General features: G+C 45.2%; 1 protein-coding gene across 9 annotated transcripts in view; it reads left to right on the top strand.

Moving 5' to 3' along the window:
* The window catches only part of UNC79 (unc-79 homolog, NALCN channel complex subunit), a 243,657-nt gene that overhangs the window by 98,941 nt on the left and 127,815 nt on the right, over positions 1-16,901 (top strand). For all 9 annotated transcript variants that reach the window (XM_084793187.1, XM_084793186.1, XM_084793181.1 and 6 more), the window contains exons 9-13: positions 2,407-2,495; positions 3,076-3,116; positions 5,581-5,609; positions 13,858-14,087; positions 15,916-16,087. In XM_084793187.1, coding sequence (XP_084649313.1) covers positions 2,407-2,495; positions 3,076-3,116; positions 5,581-5,609; positions 13,858-14,087; positions 15,916-16,087 — 561 coding nt within the window. The remainder of the gene's footprint in view (positions 1-2,406; positions 2,496-3,075; positions 3,117-5,580; positions 5,610-13,857; positions 14,088-15,915; positions 16,088-16,901) is intronic.

Genomic DNA, 16,901 nt, shown 5'->3' with positions numbered 1-16,901 from the left:
TATTCTTCATAGCATGGCTGTTCCTAAGGGCCCACACCACCACCACCACCACAACCATCATCATCATCATTACCACTACCACCACAACCACCACCACAACCACCCTCATCATCATCACTACCTCTAGAACAACCATCACCAGTAGCAGCAGCAGCAGCACAACTACTACCACCACCACCACCACCACCACCACCACCATCACCACCATCACCACCACCATCACCACTACCACCACCATCACCACCACCACCACGACTACCACAACCACAACCACCATCATCATAATTACCACCTCCAGAACAACCATCACCATCACAACCACTACCACCATCACCACCACCACCACCACCACCACCACCACCATCACTACCATCACCACCACCACCCACACAGATGCAGGGTCTACAACACCTGATGCATCCAGCATCCTGATAATTGGGAAAGAAAGCTGAGAGATTTTATAGTATGACACAGCTTCAGTTTATTTAGATACAGGTTCACATTCCAAGTGAAAAACAACCAGTAGAGCCTGCAAAAGTGTCATTATGGAATGACAGTAAGTCAGTGATATGCGTTATTTGACTTTTTAAATCAGTTTTCCTAAGCCTTTACATTGGGCATAGACTATAAACAATCTTTTTGTTTTTTAATACAGGGTCTCATTATATGGCCTTACTAGCTTAGGACTCACTATGTAGACCAGGCTGGCCTCAAACTCCAAGATAGCCACCTGCCTCTGCTTTTTGAGTACTGAGGCTAAAGGCATTGTGCTTGGCCCACAAACAATTTTTTTAAAAAAATGCACCCGCCAGACACAAACATGCTCAGTAGACAGAACTGACCAGACATATTAATGAAGTAACCTAACAGGTCAACGGCTCTTTATAGTTCTAATGTCCCAGGAATTCTTCGTTTTGAGTGGAATGGAAAACTTACCTTAATCTGGCAGACATTTCAGTGACTTGTTGGAAAAAGAGTGTGAAGTAAAAGTGCTCAGGGCATGTACATGGGGTGATGGAGATGCCCAGGGGAAACAGATGAATGCTCAGCAAAGCCTACTGTCACAGACCCTGTGGTCTGAGACTAATGATTTGCCCAAGGGAACAGCACATTTTAAATAACAGCCAACCGTTGCCATAGGGATAGGAGTGAAAACATGTCAGAACTTAAAGTCTTACATCACATTCCATTTTGGGTTATTCCTGGTTCCACTTAAAGTTCATTTTATGAAGCTGGCTGAAGCCCAGAGAATTATGTAAGATAGGGTCAGCAAACCGCATACCATTGCTAATGTGGCCACTGTCTGTTACTGTGAATAAATTTTTATTGGAATGCAGCTTTGCTCATCTACTTATGGAGCGGTTGCTTTTATGCAATACCTGAAGACTTGAGTGGCTGTGACAGAGACTGTATGTCACAAAACCTAAAATACTTACTCACTGATCATTTGTGGAAACACTGCCAACCTCACAGACAAAACAGTAGTTATTCGCTGTGTTTAAGGAATCGTGGAACTTGTGTATGAAATATTTCACACCATTGTAAAATAGTTCACAGTGTATAGACTTTGTTGGCTTAATTATTTAAGTCTAGTAATTCTGGTCACAGAAACGTCTCAAGATTTTAGCTTTAAATTCTAGGTGGGATGGTAAAAGTAGGTCGTTCTCTCCCCGTCCCCTCCGCCCCCCTTCAAATTGGTGGAAACAGCTAAAAAACAGCTATATTCAGCTAAATCCTAGGCATATGATTCTTGAACACGGGCACAGAATGCAGGATGGCTTTTTGGAAATACTACAAATGTTAATGGATGGAAAGTTTAAGCACAGTTAGTCACCTAGCAGATGACTTGATGCAAAGCATCCAGACACCCCGACACCAGATTATAACATAAACACTTCCCACCTAGTGAAATACCAGGCGTAAACAGGAGGAAAGTGAAAATGGAACACTGACTGCCCGAGTCGGCACTGAGGCTCTGGAGTGAGGCCAGGCACCCCTCGGTGCTAGATTTCGCGTGAATGTCTCCACACTGCCAGCATTTTGATGTCAGTTAATGATTTTGAATCCTTGATAGATTTTCCATTTGTTAAGAAGAGATTCTCTCTTTGTCACCTTTATGACACAGTTGAGCAGTGTGATAACTGGAGAATCTTTCAGCTTTGTGGTAGGAGGGAGGAGTTTCTTGACAGTGTTTGTTACTTGAATTGCAAATAGCCAGAGAAGGGAACTCTGGCAGCCCAGCATGGGCACCTGTGGGAGAGCAGGCGGTTATACAGGACTGGGCTTTACTAAAACAGTTTATTCCACTGCTAAAACTCTGTCATCGTTGACATTTGCGGCTCATCATTTGGGGATGTGCTATATGTAGGAGCAGGGGAGGTGACTTTGTCTTGTCATTTGTTTCAGATGTGTATAGACCCGTCCTTGTCGGTAGCTCTGGGTGATAAGCCACCTCCACTATATCTCTGTGAAGAGTGCAGTGAGAGGATTGCAGGGTAGGTATATGTCCTCAAACAGCAACCACACAGCAAGAAAAGCTGTTTGCATACAGGTTGGTTACTTGGCTTTCCCGCTAGACTTTGCTGTGCTATTTGGGCGACTTCGGCTTTGAAAAGTTGCCACCTCTGTCTTTAGAGGACACAAGAAGGCAATTCCAGGCAGCAGGGGAGCAGCTCTGATTTGGAAGTAGCCCCTCTAAGAAGGCTGCAGAGATAGCTCCATGCTGTATATAGAAAGCCGTAGTTTCCAAGCACTGTGGTGGCGTTGTTCTCTGCTCCAGCGGGCTTTGCCCTTGTTAGTTCCGTTGCCGCACAAGCTTTGTGTATAGCGCCCCGCATTTTGGTCGGTATCACTAACATCTGGAAAGCATCATCCGAAAGCAACGGAACATGAGGAGATGCCTGTAATTTACAGTTTAGCCGGAATGCATTAGACGCCTTAAAAGTGTATTATGATTGTGCTCCTAGTTGCAGTTCCTGTGAAAAGCTTTGATCAGGTAGGGCATAATCACAGACCTGCGCGCAAAAGGGGGACATTCCAGGGATGCTCAGAAACCAATTTCATTTTTCTTCCTAGGGACCACAGCGAGTGGTTGATTGATGTGCTGCTGCCACAAGGTAAGGCTTTCTCCGGAAAGGATGAAAAATGAGTAATCATGACTAATGACATGGTTGATTTATCTCCTTTTGTACTATTTTATGAAGACAGCAACCAAGCCTTATATTTTAGGAATATTCGCTGACCTGAGGCGTTCTATCAATGTCTTGCTTATAATATGCCTAAACACTTAATAACCAGGGAAGGAGCTTTCAATTCTACCAAAAATTAAGGTTAGCTATTACAATTAGCCTTATGTATGACTAAAGCCTGCTGCATCGTGTCCTGAGGAATTTTCTGCGTGTAGAACGGATGCTGCCATGTTTGCTGTGACAAGTCAGAAAGAGAACAATGGTCCTCTTCCTGCTGCCGTTACTGGTGCAGTATTTTGGGGTGAGAGGATGTCCTTTGCTCGCTCTGAGAGCTTGCCTCCCAATCAGTAAGATGGGGATGAAGTGTATCTGCTGTTTCCTAATGAAAATATGAGATCCGTGGTGCTCCTTGAAGCCTGTTAGAGCCTGGAAGCCGTACCCTAGGAGTTGGTAGGGTGCACACGGAGAAGTGGGTGTTCCAGCCTGCTTATCAGGGCTTCACTGAAAAGCAAAAGTGCTCAGAAAAGCTGAGCATGGACATGGGAGGGGAAGGTGGAGACATACTGGCTGTCCCCCCCTCAAGGACACAGCAAGGACTGTGACTACAGACCCAGGCAGTAAAGGGACAAACAGAAGAGGCCACGGGAAGCCAGGTGCTAACAAGGGCCGTGAGCCTTTCTTTTCATTTAAATTATATTGCTTCCTTGAAATCCAACTTCTAATATTAGGCTATCTCAACTTTAAGAGAGAAATCAATATAATCTCAACTTTAAGAGAGAAATCAATATAATAACGAGTGACGCCTATATCACAGAGCAATGCTGCATTTCACCCTCCATTTCCTTCCAAGGGACATTGGGAAAATTTACTTTATCCGTAGGAAGATTTGGGCTTGTGGTATGGACCGAGGCCCTTTTAAATCAGGCCACTTTTCTAGGGAGCCTCTGGTGCTCTGGTATTAGACAGTCACATTCAGAAATATATGTTACTTTTGTTGTTGTTGTTGTTTTGTTTTGTTTTTTGAGACAAGGTCTCACCTATGTTGCTCAGGCTGGCATGGAACCCTGGGTTTTCCTGTCTCTTCCTCCTTGGCACTGAGAACACAAGGATACCCCATGTGTCCAGCTTATTTTCCTTTTGTTTTGTTTTAATTTGTTTGTTTCTCTAACAGACAGGATCTCCCTATATAGCCTAGACAGGACTTACTCTCGCAGCTCAAGCAGCCTCTTGCCTCCTTAGTAGCTTGCTCCTCAGTAGCATGGTCAATGTTTGGTTTCTAAGATACTAGCACATGTTGAGTATCAGGCATGAGTCTGAATTCTGGCCACCATTTTTAGTTGATGTCTGTCTGTGGAATCACTGATAAAGCTTTCAGTTATTTACCTAGAGGTGTGGCATTACCATCAGATTATGTAATGTGTACAGTAGGCTATCAAGGAGTTATATAAAGTGAATTTTAAACACTGAATTATATAGTTTACTGATTTCAGTACCCATTAATTCCTAATTTATAGGCAAGGCCTGGAAAACACCTTCCTTTAATCTTTTGAGTTAGTGTAACATAGACCATTCTATAAATAAAGTGTCAGTCCATTTCGTGGGGCCTTACTATTTTAAGGGAAGTGGTGATAGATTCTCGGAAAAATTATTTTCAACTGCTCTCAGGCTATCAGTTTCCACAGAAACACTTGACATGCCAACTGCAAGGAATTCTTACACGTTCATTAAAGTCATTCTCACTAGGAAGTAGCAGTTTGACCGCCTTGCTCCAAAGGGTCTGCTGATGTTTGACAAGAAATTTTTCATAAGTAGCCACAGGCTGCTTTACACTCGGTTAAGACTGATAGCTCAAGTCAGAGCAGACCAAGATAAGTGTTTCCTATAGTCTTGACCTTTCAGACCATTTCAGGGTGATGCTCTAAGCACTGCCCATCACTCTTTCCATCATGAAAGGAGCAGCAAAAGGGGAGCCCAGAGTCCTTAGCTGCTCTCACAGCATCATCACAGAGCACTTCTGTGATCTTGAATAAGTCTTCTGAGTGTCACTGTCCACTCCTCAGTGAGATCAAAGCTGTACGGCTTAACTTGACCAATGTCCTTAATGTATTTAAGAAGGTTAAATTAGATGTGAGCGTACAAGACATAGTTACAGCATGCAATAAAGACTTAACACCATTAGAAGATTGAAGAGAAGGTATTTTATGCTTCTGGGGGAGAATAGAGGCCAATAAATGTAGATGACAATTTATGAGTCAAATCGAAAGCTTTTTGATGAAGTTCATTGATTAACACCACTAAGACTGTTTTTTTTTTTAAATTACCCTTCATGGTTGCCCTTATTTAAAATGGGCTCTTGTGCTTTGTTGATATTTTGTGTACCTTCCCCTTACAGCTGAAATATCTGCTATATGTCAGAAGAAGGTAAGAGCTGACCATCTGTGTAATGGGGCATGACTTCCTGTGTTTGTGTGTAAATTCACCTGTTGACATCTGCCTCATTTCTGCATCATAGTGTCCCACTGTGCCCATGTCAGTGTATTTGGGAGAGAGGAGAGGGAGTGCTGTACGCATGTGAGATTGTGATGTCCACATGGTTTCCACATCCATGTCTGCTTTTGCTCACCGTCATATGCTCAGTGTCTTTGTTCAGTACTCTGAAACGGAAGTGTTTGTGCAGCTCTGGGGGAAAAGGCTAATCACGAAGAGGTGCAGACAATAATGCAAGTCATGTGATTTAACTTTAGGAAAGAATGCTTCTGGTGGGCTAAATGCATCATTAACTCAAGACTCAATGCATATAGTTTACTATATGTCAAAATATGCCAAGATACATTATTTGTAGGACATATTCACTTAGGTGTGAGTAGAATGGTATGTTTAGTTAAATATTCCTTTGCTAAAACTTCCTTGGCCATTCCTTTTCATTTTCCTTCTGTTTTTTTAGTAGTTGAAAAATTAAGAGGCAGCAGTATGGTATTATGACAAAAAGCTTTGCCCTGTTGGTTGAGGAGCCTGGATTCTGGCCCACTCTATTTTCTCTATTTGGAAGTCAATCATGAGTGTATATCTTTGAAGGCTGTCTTGGCTATTTATATAAAATGATCAATTTATATATTTATATATATGTATATATACATACATATATACATAGATATATGTATATATCTATGTATATTAACAAACCTATTTATATATAACAAACCTTCCTGAGGTGTAGTTGTTACCAGCAATAATCAATTATTTAATTGCTATTTTTTGGATTGGCAATTTGGCTCATGCACTCCTCTGGGCTTTTTTATGCTCCTACATAAGGTTATTGTTGGTGTGTGATGGGGGGAGACACAGGATGTAGAATGAGAAGAGGGATGACTAGCTGATGACGGGTGGTCTGATCGCCATGTTATTATATGTGGGACCTTAGCTGGCTTGACTGAATGCTTGCAATGACAAAGGCAGCTGGGCCTCCCTCTTCCTATGAGAAATCTCACCCTCTGGGAGGCTAGGCTGGGCTTGTGTAGAGGCAGCGGTGGTCTGAAGATCCAGAATGGAGGTTGTGAGTCCCTTTGTGACAGAAGCTCAGAAGTCACACATCATCAGTTCTGCTGCACGACACCGGGTAAAGAAACCTGAAGTTGAGCACAGCGTATAGGGATCTGTGCAACAGATTAAAGCAGTGTCTTAATTAAGGTTATTATTGCTCTGATAAAACACTATGACCAAAAATCAAGTTGTGGAAGAAAGGGTTTATTTAGCTTATTCCTCCAGCTAGCTGTTCGTCATTGAAGAAAGCCAGGTCAGGAACTCCAACAGGCAGGAACTGACGCACAGGTCATGGAGATGTGCTGCTTACTGGCCTGCTCCTCATGGCCCACTCAGTCTGCTTTCCTCAGGAACCCAGGACCACCATCCCAAGGATGACACCACTCACAGTGAGCTGAGCCTTCCCGCATCGATCACAAATCAAGAAATGTCCTACAACCTGATCTTATGGAGGCATTTTTCTCAGTTGAGGCTCCCCTCTTTTAAATGACCTAATTCTGTCATGTTGACATAAAACTATATAGGACAATTGACCCCTTGTCAACTTGAGACACAAATATATCACTATTAAGCCACACGTTCCTTTCTTATTCACCCCCAGGATCACAAATTAACACCAACATCACAACAGAAAACATTTTACAAACGTTAAAAGTCCCACGGTCTTTACAAATTCAAACATTTTAAAATTCAGCCTCTTAAAAAAATCCAAAGTCTCTTTTAAAACCAAAACTCTCTTTTAAAATTTAGTCTTTCAGCTGTGAGCTTAAGTAAAATAAAAAAATACGTTAAAGTCTTTACTTCAAGAGGGAAGAACCAGGACACAGCACAACCAGATAAAAAAACAAAACTCATCTCCCAACAGTGTAAATAATACAATGTTCAATATCCAGATTGACTCATGATCCTCTGGGCTCCTCCAAAGGGCTTGGCTCACTTCCGCAGCTCTTCTCTCTGTAGCACAAGCAACTTGTCCTCTAAGGCTGGACAGGTTCCACCCCATGGCTGCTGCTCTTATTGGTGGTCGTCCCATGGTTCTGGCATCTCCAAAATGCTGGGGTCTTCTGCAACTGAGCTGCACTGTCCTCTGCTAGGATCTCTTCCTGGCGCCAAGCCTCACCTTCTCTGCATGACCCCTTCAATCCTGGGTCTTCAGCTGCCACTGAGGCTACACCTTCCCTAATGGCTCTCTTGGCCTCTTGCAGTGCCAACCTTCACCTGCTCTCCATGACCCCTTCATGCCTTCCAAACCAGTAATTTCTGGGTGACTATTACACTGCTAAGTCTGGCTACCAGTACAAAGTATAATCTTTGCTGCTTCTGGAACAAAGCTTCTGAGTGCTTGACTCTCAGGAAACTCTCTTCCTCCTTTTCTGCTTTTTCTTTCTTCTTCTTCTTCCTCCTCCTCCTCCTCCTCCTCCTCCTCCTCCTCCTCCTCCTCTCTTCTTCTTCTTCTTCTTCTTCTTCTTCTTCTTCTTCTTCCTCTGCCTCTGGCTCCACCTCTGCCTCTTATTCTCCTCCTCCTTCCTTTACTTCAGTTTTCTGAGACAAGATACTCTGTGTAATAGCCCTGGCTGCCTTGGACTCACTTTGAGACCAGGCTGGCCTTGAACTTACAGAGATTCACCTGCCTCTGCCACCCTCAGCACAGGGATTAAAGGAGTGTGCCACCATGCCTGGCTGCTGTTTTCTTCTTAATCATCACTTTTTCTTTTCTTTTTTTTTGACACAGGGTTTCTCTGTGAAGCCTTGGTTGTCCTGGACTCACTCTGTAGACCAGGCTGGCCTTGAACTCACAGAGATCTACCTGCCTCTGCCTCCCTGAGTGCTTGGATTAAAGGCGTGCATCCTGAAATAGAAATGCTGTGGTCAAAATGCCATTCTCTGATTCTGCTCTCACTGAGAAGCAGGGCCTGTGCTTCCTCCCCCAGGCTGAGAATGTGTGACTCTCTTCAGGTAGCAGAAGTGACTGTGTGACTTAGGCTGGTTCATGAAAGATCACGTATCTTACTCCTTGTCCTTTCAAGCACATACTTTCAGAGTACCCTTCCAGCATCTTCCTGTGTGCTGTGAGAACCCAAGTGCTGTGGTTGGGGTATAGCTTGTCCTTCAAGGCTCATGTGTTGGAAGTTTGGTCCCAAAGATGACAATGTGGGGCCTTGTGGGAGATCACTAGGGACAGATTAAATAGCTCTCCATAGGTCTCAGAGAACCCTAGTTAATTCCCACCGAGTAGCTTGTTAAAGAACACCAAATCTGACCCCTCTCGGTCTCTGGCTGGTAGTGTGCTCTCCCCAACCCCCAAGAACTTCTGTTATTTGGAGACCATCTACTAGGAGATCCTCATTAGAGCCCAGCTTCGGCCATACCCTTGAACCTCCATAATATGGAACTAAGAGGGCAATCTTTTCTTTATCTATGTGTATTTCATCCTAGCAAAGTAAAATGAATGAATACACCAAAGCATACGGAGAGGGCAGGCATAGATGCTCTCGCGAGAGGGCCCAGTTGAGCCCATCACTCGGTTTCCCCAGCCAGCACCGGATACATGGGTGAAGAAGGCCTCCCAGTGGCGGCCTCTGGTTCCCAGCGGTTTTGAGTCATTGCATTTTAGCCCCTAACTATCACAGAGCAGAGCAGAGAGATGTCTTGCTCATGTCCTGTGAGGATTTCTAACTTGGAGAGTCCAGGCACATAACCAAATGGCTGAGGTTTGAGTGGTCTGTCATTCAGCGGGAGAAAATAGAAAAAAGTCAGTTCTATGATTGTTATGAAGTTTCCTAAGGAGCATTTATTATGCTCATCTGCTCCTTCCATCTTGCTTTCGATGCCTACTTCTTGGTTGCCATGTTTTTCCTCCAGCATCTCCATTCCGTATGAATCTGCCCCTGCTAGTTTGCTCCCGTCCTCGCATGCCCTACCAGGTGCAGGTAACACAGATGAATTAGCCCTCTCCTCATTCTGCCGGGATACGTCTTCAGTCACATTCTCAGACTTGTTAAACACCTTTCTCCCCTTTGAGTTAATGCAGGCAGCAGGGTGTTTCTCCCTCCCCGTTTCCTCCCCCCTCTTCCCCCCCACAGTCTCCTCTCCCTCTTTCCCTTGCTGAGGATGCATCTAGCTCACCTCTTTTCTAGCTTTCAAAGACATTTTCTTTTCTGCCTTTTCAGCCTCCTCCAGGTTGAACCATTTAGCTCTTGGCCGCTTTTCTAGAGCCCGTCTCCTGCCTGGCTCCAGCACCAATGCCACTTCTCAGTGTGTGTTAGGCCTGCATCTCACTTCTGGAGTTAATTTTCATCTTGGCTGAGGCCCAGCAAAACATAGCATCTTTGATGGTGCCTACTAACTTGTTCCCAACACATAGTAGCCTGGTTGTAGGATCGGCTGGGCGAACCTTCTAGTTTTGTCTGGTCCCGTGTTTGGAAGCACAGATAGTGAAAGATACCCGGAGGCTGCTTGCTCCCTGCTTTCCTTGTTGTCATGCTGGGGGCCGCAGCTGGGCTATCTGGAATGGTCTGAACACCTCCTGAATGGTGTGTATTGAGGGTCCTGAGGTAACAGTGTTCTATTGGACTGGGTTGGGCTGGGCAAAGCTTCTTGAATAGATGCTCAGGAGTCCCACACCAACCATCACATCTGCTCCATTTAAAATGAAGCCCACATGTTGAATGGTTATTAATATTCAATATTAATAATAATTTAAACAATATCAACGGTTACTCTGTAACCAGCTTTATACGCAAATGACCACACAGAGAGACTGGGATCTATTTAATTAGTCTGTAGGACAATGCTGTGCAATAATTACTCCATCGTAAACATCAATGCTAGTGTAGTTTCCTGTCATTCAGATTTCCCACTTTGTACTTGCTTTTTACTCATATCCTAGGTGTGGCTCATTCTTTCTGGTGCTTCCTGTTCTTCTCCCTGTGGCCCTATCCTGTCCATCCTTCTCTTTCTCCTCTCCTCACAGGAACAGGATGTCCCACCCTATTCTCCGTTATTGCTCAGCACTGGCTAGTTGGTTTTTATTGGCAACACAGAGAACCAATTGTGACATGTTTACACAAACTTAAGACAGGAGATACTTAGAATAAACATCACAATGCAATATCAGATTAAAACCAGGTAGTGGCATAGAGAAATCAGCATTTGAATGAACAATGGTAAACTGTACACAGTCCACAAGAACATTATGCCAACACCCACAACAACATCTCAGACTTAAGAGAATGGAGGAAAGACCCTGCTTACTAATAGATTAAGCTGAGGGGCCTCTAGAGAGCAGAGTCTGGTCTCAGGCATGGCCCAAGTGTCGCCATCTATCTAGGTTTGACTACAGGAGAGATAGGAAAAAGAAGGTGGCAATCAGTTCTTAACAATAGCCCATATAGCTAAGCACCTATCTGAGGACTTAGGTGTCTAGCGGATGTTTACAAATCCTATTGTTGCTTCTCACAATGGCTCTGTGCCTATGGATTCTGCCTGATGTAACTGCTGTGTTGTTTATACAGCTGAATGCTTGGAGAGATTGTGAGTGTATTTTCAGTCCTCTATGTATCTAAGTACATTTGATACATTCTATATGAACCATATTAAAATCTTACTCTGAGTATAGATAATCATGGTGAATGAAGTGTTCTTTCTGTACATAATGGACCAAAAAAAAAAAAAAAAAAACTACAGCAAAAAGTCAAAAAACTTAAAAATGACCCTGGGATCTGGGGATGCTATAATTGTCTTAGCCCATTTGGGATGCTATAAAATGCCACAGATTGGGTACTCACAAACAACACGGGAAATCCAAGATTAAGGCATTGGTAGATTTGACTTCTGAGAGGGTCTGCTCATCAGACATGGGATCTTGTGGCCTATTTTCACAGCCAGCTTTCTCTAGGCCCCTTTCATAGGGGCACTAATGCATTTCTGAGGGCTCTGTTTTTATAACTTGCTCACCTCCCACTGGCTCTGCCTCCTAACATTATCATGTGGGTGTTAAGATCTCAACATGGGTAGCCAGGTGTGCAGGCAGAGGCAGGTGGATCTCTGTGTGTTTGAGGCCAGCCTGGTCTACAAAGTGAGTCTAGGACAGCCAGGGCTCTGTTACACAGAGAACAGAGCAAACAAACAAACAAACAACACCAATAACAGAAGAGTTCAATATGGTAATTTGGGGTGGAATTTGGAATAAGTGTTCAGGTCCCAGCAGTAGCTATGAGGGGAGTAAGGCCATTAGGAACATGTGCTGAGCAATATTGCTCTGCCGGTAAGAATCATGTTGATTGTAGGGTGATCAGGAGGAGCTCTAAATTAATAAGAATTCACAAGAGTGAAACTTTGCATCTGAAAGAGAACGGTCACTGTGTGTGAGCTTTCCCTGGGGGAAACACAGATGTCTTCTCTCCCCTGACAGGCCACCCCCAACAGACCAAAGTACTATTCCATCCAAAGCCTTATGTAGAGAGATGTGTGAACGAGCACTTACAGGAGCATGTGTGTCCCCAAAGTAGCTGTATCACCAGAAGAGAGTCTAACCCTGGCATGGGTGATGACTTCCCTGTAGATGAAGTCCCCTCTTCAGCTGATATTCCAAACACTCTATCTCTAGCGTTTTCTGAGATCATGAAGCTACGTGCAGCTAGGGCAGAGCTGCCTGGAGCTAGCTAGAAGTGCAGGAAGGAGTAGATGACGTCTCGGGTAAGGGTCTCGTGACCCTCCGTCTCCCCCCTTCTGTGAGGGAATGCCAACAGTCAACGAGCCTGGGCTTGAGGATCTCAGTCAGAAAAGTCACGGCTGCTGTAAGGAGGGTGAGGGCTGTCATGCTCCCTGGATGGAGTTCTATGGCATCTATAAACAGGGAAAAGTCAGCACTGACTCAGATGCTGAAACAGGAAAACTACAAGGAATTTTAAGAGAAGAATCACAAGACATCTCAACAGCTTATTTGAAAAATTAGTAAGAACATATTATAAATATTTTAAACTCTATGACAATAAACACACAGCTGCTCTGTCTGTTGGAAAAGCTGTGACTGTGGAAAGTGTAAAGACTTAAATATCCCCGTCTTGCTTCGGTGCTTTGTTGGCCTGAGTCTTGTTAAGAAAATGAGATTTATTTTTTTTAAACACTAATGTCCAAAGTCAGTAGCCTGGTACCAGAGGAAGTGAGATGGTAGTTCCCGCTGACAGTTCGTTGCATCGCTGATGTGTTGTTGATGGAGGGTTTGTGCTTGCAGTTTTTCCTCCTGACTTCCCTGGGGTTTCCACTTTCCACAAACTGAGTTGATAAAGCCTAGAATATCATTTGCCCTTCAGGAGTTCGTATCTATTCAGCTTGTGGGCTCTGTCTAATGATGTCAGGGTTCTCCCTGCTCCCTCAAAGCTCCTCAGCTTGCTTCCCATAGATGCCACCTCACTCCCCCGCCTCCTGTTGGGGCAGCGTTGACAGCTCCGTTCTGCTGCGCAGCTTTTCTCATCCCCTTCACTTCGTCCGTTGACTGGCTCTGCTGCGGTTGATGTCAGTGGCCGGTCCTGTGGCCAGGTCTGGCCGTGCTTCGGTGTGTCCTTGTGGTGCTGATTGGTGTGTTCCTTAAGCTTTCAGAGAGAAGAGGTGGCAGTAGAGATAGCTCTGCCACGGGGCCTTCAGCCAGTAAACGTTGCCTGTCCTTGAATGCCAAGGACAGGCGAGCTGGGGTTGGGGGGGGGGAGGGGGGGAGTCTACTCTGTGAGTCGTATACACTAATTTTTAAAAGGCTTATGCTGGAGGTTGGAACTCTTCCTTTCTGACTCTGAGGTGCTGTGGTATGCTTTCTCTGCATCATGGTTCTAGGTTTTTCTTTTTAATTTCTGCTGAAAAAAAAAAAAAAAAAAAACAACCAACCAAACAAAAAACAACAACCCAAAAACCTTAAGCGTTAAATTCAGCCAGCTTCCTAACACGGCTCCATTGCTTTCTAGACCATATCTACTCTTTCCACTAGAATAAAACACCTCTGAGTGGCTAGACGGTAGCCTGCATTTTGGAAGCCCAGTCACTTCCGGTGACCCCTTGGGGTTCCATTTGCGCCAGGTTTTTATCCAACTTTGTCGCAGGAGGCACCTTTAATTGGCTTTACTCTCTCTGCTTCCAGAACTGCAGCTCCCATGTCAGAAGGGCAGTGGTCACCTGCTTTTCCGCAGGGTGCTGCGGTCGTCACGGAAACAGGCCTGTGCGATACTGCAAAAGGTGCCACTCGAACCACCACAGTAACGAGGTGGGGGCCACGGCAGAGACTCACCTCTACCAGACCTCTCCGCCCCCCATCAACACGCGGGAGTGTGGGGCGGAGGAGCTGGTCTGCGCCGTGGAGGCGGTGATCAGGTACGCCCGGGTTCCTCTGAGGACACTTGGGTGGCTTTGAACTAGACTTGGCACACACCTAGACGGGCCGACCCACTCCAGTTTCTCAGGCTGTCTGTGGTTGAATACAATTTATGAATTCAATACATATTTTGATTGAATGAAAATTATGTGCAAGGCCTTGTGCTGGGCACTTGGCAGACACAAGCGCCCTTCAGTTACCTGAGCGGGGACTAGAGGAAAGGAAATGTATTAGTTATGGTGGGCTCTGGTGAGTGCAGGGCAGTTGTAGGCAGAGGAGGTAGGGGTTAGGGTGGTGAAGTGGAGGCTGCTATCAAAGTGAGGGTGTGAGCGTGGCAGTGTCAGCCAGGAGGTGGGCTGCAGAGCCCATGCGCACACTCCACCTGCTGGTCAGCTCAGAGGTGCAGGGTGCTAGGTGGCGCAGTGCTGAGGTGAACTTCCAAGCGGAGACATTCAGATGACCTACCAGGCTGCTGAAGGGTTCTGGAAGAGGAAGGAGAGAACAGCGTTTCATACCACAACCTCTAGGTTTTTCTCTTTTCAGATGTTGTCCAAAGTCACAAGGTCATTAAAAATTAAATAATACCTAAGTGTCCATTTTTAAAGGAGACTCTGCCTTTTCTATTTCTCCTATATCGGCGACAAACCATGACAGAATTACAGTGATTACTAAATAGCATTAAAGAAAACAAACGTCAAAATGCAACTGTACAGTTTCAGACATTACCTAAATGTTTTCAATGTATGGTTTATTTATATGATCATAGTTACAGTGAATCTATGATTCTTTTTGCGCTAATATTCAATTTCTTCTTTCCATGTTGTGCTGAAGTTTTATATGTATCACTTTTTAGTCCTTACATAAAAACCACAGAGGGGGCTGTGGAGGAGGTTTAGTGGGCAAGAGCATTTGCTGTGCAAGCATGAGGACCTGAGTTCGAATCCCGGAACCCGTGGAAAGTCATGACCACATATGCCCATAATGGCGACATTGGGAGCCGAGATAGGCAGATGCCAAGAGTGTGCTGGCCTGTCTGCCTGAGCACTGCCAGCTCCTAGTTCAGCAGGATACACACTGAATTGAGTAAGGCAGAGAAAAATGGAAGAAGGCAGCCAGTGTCCTACACACACGCACACATACACACACACATGCATGCATGCACACATGCACACCACATACACAAACACACACTGAGTTATAATTTGTTTTTCTCTGCCCTTATATATTTATATGGCTTTCAATTTTTAAAATATTTTATAAACAAATTTTTGATATTTTGTACATAGGGCTTTTGCTAGTTAGCCTCAGATGTGGGTTAGCTGGTCAAAGGGTTTCAGTATTTTCACAATATGTTACCTACCACATTGCTTTTGAAAGCATAAGTATCAGTTTACAGTGGCAACAGTGCACGCGCAATCACTTGTTTGCTCATCCCTCGCCAACACTAGTTATTATTACTTCCTATGTGCTGCTTGCTTAGCAAGGTCACAGAGGAGTCACCTCCTTGCTTCCAGAGCCTTGAACACTAGATGCGGACCGTTCTACCATCCGGGTGCAAATGGCCGCTCCCGCCTTGTGCAGCATGGTTGAGGAGCCAGAGGGGCGGGGCATCTTCCCTGCTTGTGATGGATTGGAAAAAGGAGACTTATTTTGAGATGAGGGAGTAGGAGATAGTAAGAAAATGCAGCCGAGGCTTCCGGGTAAATGACACAGACTTAAAGGAGGGTGACCACGGGGCTCCATGGCTCAGGAAGTGATGGCTCCAAATAGGCTGTAGGGCAGGGCGTGGTTTCCACGGTCTCACTTGAACTCGCCTTCCTTGGGCAGCTTGCTGAAGGAAGCGGAGTTCCACGCGGAGCAGAGGGAGCACGAGCTGAACCGGCGGCGGCAGCTGGGCCTCACGTCCTCGCACCACTCCCTGGACAACGCCGACTTTGATAACAAGGACGACGATAAGCATGACCAGAGGCTGCTCAGCCAGTTCGGGATATGGTTCTTGGTAAGAAAAGGACGGCAGCCGCTCTCCTCCGCTTCTTCCCCCCCCCCCCCCCCCCCCGTCTCATTCCCGCGGGGGGGTCTTATGAGGAACTGCTCCTGCTGTTCTTGAAAGGAGGCAGCAAAGAGCGAAGAATCAACCCTTTGAACAGAGTGGTAGACCCTCCCTCCCCCGTAGTAGCTCTCAACTCTGGCTTGCTTTTAAATGCTTTTTAAAAAGGCACCATGTCCAGATTCGTCTCCAGAATCCTGGGAACTCTCCTTTTTAACTACAAAGAAATTTATTTTACAACCAGTTTTTGTAACACGTGTAATGAAGGAAGCTAATGTACCGAGATGGATCCTACCTATTTGTGTTTATGTAAATAACTAAATTTTGTCAGAGTAAGTGATGCTTCAGGATGCAGAACATCTTTAAGGTTTTTCAGAGTGGATCAATATCCTGATTTTATAACTGCCAGTGCTGCCCCCATTTGATTTTTAGCAAACAAGCAGGCAGCGAGACTGACAGTGCCCAGGCCTCGCCTGGCTGCAGCTCACCTCCCGCGCAAGACACACCGGGAGAGCTGCTAGTGCAGGCTGTCAAGTGCAGCCTGGGTCCAATATGAGGCCCAGAAGGCTCATATCTTATCATCTATGTGCATGGGGAACCACCTGTGTAGTTAGCAGGGTCTCTGATGCTGGAGGAATTATGGTCAGGCAGTTGGGGGAGTGATGGTTGTATTAGTTTGAATTGGCAGTACCACTCAGCAAAGACCCAGCTGAGCAAGGCTGTCCTGAGGAGATGCAGGCTTTTTTCTTCTTTTTGCCTGCTAGAG

This window comes from Acomys minous (genome assembly GCF_964271855.1).
Source record: "Acomys minous genome assembly, chromosome: 8".
Classification (NCBI taxonomy): Eukaryota; Metazoa; Chordata; class Mammalia; order Rodentia; family Muridae; genus Acomys; species Acomys minous.
This window is presented reverse-complemented; position numbering and strand designations above follow the sequence as displayed.